The sequence below is a fragment of the Trichechus manatus genome, unplaced genomic scaffold, assembly GCF_000243295.1.
Source record: "Trichechus manatus latirostris isolate Lorelei unplaced genomic scaffold, TriManLat1.0 scaffold00040, whole genome shotgun sequence".
Classification (NCBI taxonomy): domain Eukaryota; kingdom Metazoa; phylum Chordata; class Mammalia; order Sirenia; family Trichechidae; genus Trichechus; species Trichechus manatus.
This window is the reverse complement of record NW_004443976.1, coordinates 18,330,392-18,335,646: the sequence shown is the minus strand read 5'-3', so window position 1 is coordinate 18,335,646 and position 5,255 is coordinate 18,330,392. Positions and strand designations below refer to the sequence as shown.

At 51.3% G+C, this 5,255-nt stretch overlaps 1 protein-coding gene across 1 annotated transcript in view; it reads left to right on the top strand.

Annotated features, from left to right (window-relative positions):
- Positions 1–5,183: 5,183 nt before the first annotated feature.
- Positions 5,184–5,255, top strand: part of DOC2B (double C2 domain beta) — a 38,007-nt gene continuing 37,935 nt past the window's right edge. Inside the window, exon 1 of the mRNA XM_012555473.1 lies at positions 5,184–5,242. Coding sequence (XP_012410927.1) covers positions 5,184–5,242 — 59 coding nt within the window. The remainder of the gene's footprint in view (positions 5,243–5,255) is intronic.

The following is a 5,255-nucleotide window of genomic DNA, read 5'->3' as shown; positions in this document are numbered from 1 at the left end:
TCTCCGGGGGCTCTGTGGGCTGCAGGTCAAGAGACTTGGGTTTGAGTCCCTGAGTGGTGCAAATGATTAACACCCTCAGCTGCTAACTGAAAGGTTGGAGGTTCAAGTCCACCCAGAGGTGCCTTGACCTGGCTATCTGCTTCTGAAAAATCAGCCATTGAAAATTCTGTGGAGCACAGTTCTGCTCTGACATACCGTAAGTCAGAATCCAATAGACAGCAACTGGTAACTAATGCAAAATTCTATATCATTGAAAGAGACCTGGGTTCAAGTCCCAGCTTTGCCCCATGTGACCTCGGGCCAGTCTGTCCACCTCTCTCGGCCTGTTTCCTCATCTGGAAAGCAAAAGGGGTGGGTGAGGTGAGGGGTTCACAGCCCTGTGGTCTGCAAACTGTTCTATAGGTGTCCCAGGAGGGGAAGAAGACGAGCATCTCTCTGAGCTAGCTACTTAGCCCATCACTGCAGCTCCAGAGCACCTGACATCTGCAGAACAACATCATTAGGTAAGTGTTAACTTTTCCCCACTGGTAGGCCTGGCCCAAGTAAATGTACTGTGACGAGCATAATGTGTTTATGAAAATGTGCATAATAAATTATCAGAAAGAGCTGCATTTTTAACATTGCTTAATACATCAAGTTTGCCTCTCAGCAGCCGCGAGCTAGATTGCAAACACTTAATTTGGCTTGTTTACATTGGTGGTCCACCAAGCTTTCCGCACCAAGACCTTGGCGTGCACAAAGGAGGAGGCAGGGACGGCCAGAGCGGACGGTTCCTAACATCCTTTCCTATTTGACCCTCCGTCATCTGGAATCTCAAGAAAAATGGGGCTTCATTCACCACCAGGCCCCCTGCAGAACGCAGCACGGGGCCTGTCACGGGATAGGTGCTCAATAAATATTTGTTGAAACGTGAATTCATGAATAAATGAATGGGCAGGAGCCCCTGGAAGGACTCTTTCCATCCACCAGCAACCGTGCTTGAAATTCCTCAATCGGCTCCTCCTTTGGGTTGAAAATTCCTATTGATACAGAGAAGGTTCTATTTGCACAGGACTCTATCTTCTCCAGGAATCAGGGAAGGGTGGAAACTGGGGGTACACATTAAGCCAGGCCCAGGGAGGGCCCCTTCCTCCAAGGGCACGCAGACACCAGCCAGAGATGCCAACCAAGGACACCCAGCCAAGTGCATCTTAGAGGTCATTTCCTCTAAAATGCATGTTACCCAATGGGAGGAAAGGTTTTAACTGGTGGTTCTCAGCCAGGAAAGAGGTCACAATGCCTAAAGTGAGGGTGCATCCAACGCCCCAGTGGGGCTTCACCAAACCGCTCTGGAAATTCCAACACCCCCTCGAGACAGAGCCTTGCCTCCCCAGTTAAGAATTGCTAAATATTGAGAGGTCTTAGTGAGGGACATGTGTTGCACATGTGAGCAGTGTGGAGGCAACAGAACAGGTTGAGAATCACTGTATTAATCCATCAGCACCTTCTAACCCAGCAATTCTCAACCTTCATTGTGCATAGACATAATCCAGGCGTGCTGGTGAAAGCACAGTTCCCATCTCAAATCCCAAATCCCAAATTCTGAGTCAGTGGATGTGGGGAGGTGGTGCCTGGGCTCTGCATTGTGAATAGACATCCTGGTGGTGCAGACGCCTGGACCGTCCTCTGAGGGCACACACACTTCTACCTCCTTGAGGAGGGACCTTCGAGAGGCTTTGCGTGTGGGAGAAGCAGGTAGGGGAGAAGTAAGGTCCAGCACTGTGAACAAAGGCTGACTCGACCCACTTAACTTTGCCAAGGGCCAGTGCAGCTGCAGAGCCGCCCACCCCAGCATGGAAAAACGAAGACAACATGATGGATGGGGTCTGGACACGTCCAGCTGCTTTAAGATCCCACACACGCCAGCGGCTGCCCCAGCCTTGACAAGTACATTAACTTCTCAATGCGTTTCCTCCCCGGTGTCCTCACCTGGTCCTCACAGCAGACAGAGAGAGGGCAGCCAACTGCATTTCACTGTTGGAGAAACTGAGGCAGGCATAGGGAGTAGGGTGACGGTTTGCACCAGGAAGTCAATGACAAGGGAACTACAATTTTCTGAGTGCTTGTTACATGCCAGAGTCCCTGAGTGGTGCAAAATGGTTAAGCACTCAGCTGCTAACCGAAAGGTTGGCAGGTCAAACCCACCCAGAGGCACCTCAGAAGAAAGGCCTGGTGATCTGCTTCCAAAAGGTCCCAGCCATGAAAACCCTATAGAGTGCAGTTTCGCTCTGAAACACATGGAGTCACCATGAGTCAGAATCATCTCAATGGCAACTGGTTGTTACATGCCAGGCATTGTGCCAGGCGCTTTGTAGCTATCATTGCAGTTAATTCTCACAAGGCTGTTCATATTCTCCCCATTTCACAGGTGAGACTGAGGCCTAAATTAAGCCACTTGCCCAAAGTTATACATAGTCTGTCTGACTCCTTGGCCCGTGCTCTTTCTAGAAACTGGACTTGCCCAGATATCACCACTTCTCTCCCTCCAGGGACCCCCACCCCATCTGAGTCCCAAGATGGACACATTCAGACCTCAAAGTGGCCCTTGACTCCACTACCTGCTGGAAACTAACCCCACAGATACCTCATGTTTCCTCAGCAGGCGTCCTGGGCTTCCCGGGCTTGGTGCTTCTGGAGGCTGGTTCTTCCAGTCCCAGACCCTCCTCAGAGCCATCTCCTGCAGAGCCAGGAGCTATGAGTTAATCCTCCGAGAAGCCAGACCCCCAGAAGGTCAAGAGGTGAGGGAGAATCTGGTCGGCTTCCTCCTTCCTTCCCCACCCGCAGAGGACATAGGGGTATGGCCTTGACTCATTAAAAAGAGTACTGGGTTAGGTCATAGGTTCTTCCCCCCAGTCTACCTCTTGCTAGTCACTTGACCTCCAGAAGCCTCAGTTTCCCTATCTGTCAAATGATGACAATACCCTCTTGCTCCTCAAGTGAAGGAATAATGAAATGACAGTTCGGTGTCTTGTATTTTAATACCCCATATCAGTACATAATCACTTTGCGATGCGGGTCACTTCTGTGCCTTTTTAAGGACTAATCCCCTTAAGCATTCCTAGAAATGAGGAACCCACTGTGTCAGGCTATCTTCCCAGGCTTTTGTGTCCTTCCTTTGGCCTTTGACTCTTGGGAGATTGTCCTTAAAGGGCCCCCAGGCCATTTCATTCCCACTGTAATCCCTGAGGCTCTTGGCGGCCTTCTCTCTCTCCCTCCTCCACCTCTTTCTCATTCAGGTGGTTTCTGTCCAAGAAGCCCTAGGTTTTTCCCGAGTTTCCAGCTCTGCTCTGCCTCCCTTGAGTTCTGATGGTACTAGGGGTTGGAAACATCAAAAAAGTCAAGACACTTGTGTTCTAATCCCAGCTCTGCCACCAGCCACTTGTCACCCTGAGCAAGTCATTTTCTCTTTCTGAGCCTCAATTTCCTCCCCTGCAAAATGGGAACAGCATGCCTCCCTGCCTAATGGGCTCGTGTGAGGAACCAATGAAACGATAGCCCAGTACATTCTTGGCCCAGTAATCCGTGAAGGCGGGTAATGACCATCGCCACCCATTTCAGCACTTACCATGAGGCAGCATAGGACTCGCCATCATTTCTTATGGGGAGTCTCATCTCCCAAGGAAAGGGAGAAGGGAAAGCCAACCCTTCTCACCTGCCATGCTCTGTGCTAAATTGGGGTCCCTGCAATGCCGTGGAGTTGATATTAAACCTATTTCATAGTTGAGGAAACTGAGGTTCAGAGAGATCAAATGACCTGCCCAGAATCACACACCTGGAAGTGATAAGGGCAAGGCCTCTTCTCTCTTTCTTCTGCTCCCCATCCCTCCCCAGGAGTTACAGTGGGGGGAACACAGGCTTGGGGCCCCTCATTCAGACTCCTGGAAGGAACTCGGCCAAGAAGATAAGTGTCTCTGACGTGTCAGTGGGAGCCAGAGAGGAAACAGCATTCTGTCCGGGCCCAGGGCATTCTGGGGACACACCTGGATAAGCAGCAGCCTTTCCCAACAGAGCTCTGGTTCCAGAAGGACGGACAACAGCTGGGCAGAGCTGTCTGGCTGGGATTTGTTTAGTTTTCTGACCACACGTGAGGCCTGAGCAGGCGGGCAGACCACACCCTGCCTTTCCACCTTTGCCTGACTCATCAGGCACTGGGAAGGGCGCCTCTGCCCAGGCCTGCTGACCCTCACCCCTCCTGACCCCGGCCCTGGCCAGTGATCTCACTCACCCTGTGCCCATGGGTGAGCTGAGTCCTTCAAACCATCACTGACTGAGGGACTGACCTGAGATTATAGAGACTGCGGGTTTGTGCATGACTGGAGAGGATGTGTGAGCAGAGAGTGCTAGGCTTGTCCTTATACAGCGGAGGTGAACATGTCCTGCTAGTGTGTCTGTGTGTCCTGCTAGGGGATGTGCGTGGTGGGGGAAGGCATGCCTGTGAGTGTCCCAATCACTTCTGTGTGTGTGTGTCCTGCTAGGCATGCTTGGGGGCATGGGAAGCTGTGCCCTGGATATCCTGGATCACCTCTATGCAGGGACGGATTATGTAATAAGCAAGGTAAGCATGGGCTTACTTGTGCTAAATTACTAATCTGTGGAACAATTTCACATGGCTTTCACCCTTCCACATCAAAACGAAACCCATGTCAGATTGTTCACTACAGATTAGTAAGTAAACACAAGTAATCCTGTGCTTACCTTGCTTACTGAGTCATCTGCCCCTGTCAGGGATGTTAAAACAGGCTTTGGTTCTGCAGGAGAGTGCTGTGAGGTTGGGAGAGAGACAGATGCTAGCCATACCTAGAAGCAGAACCTTTGATGTGGTGAAAAAATGCAAAACTGTTCACTGCAGATTAGTAAATAAGCACGAGTAAGCCCGCGTTTATCTTGTTTATTGGATAATCCGCCCCTGTCTCTATGCATGTGTTTGCGTGTACTGTTAGGGGGTGTGTGTGTTCGGGCTGGTGTGAGCCTCCACCAACTCTGCATGTATGTGTGCATGCGACTGTGTGTCCTGCAGGTGTGAGAGACTGGATGCTGTCCCCAAGTGTCTCTGCACATGTTTGTGTCAGCTCGCAGGGCCCTTACACACCTGCGTGTGTCCTGTAAGGGTGAAAGGTGCCCGGCCTGTGCTGGCACGCGCGGGAATGTGCGCGTGTGACTACTGGTGTCCCTGCTCCGCTTCCCGCTTGTCCTGCGAGTGTTCGTGAGGGGCAGGC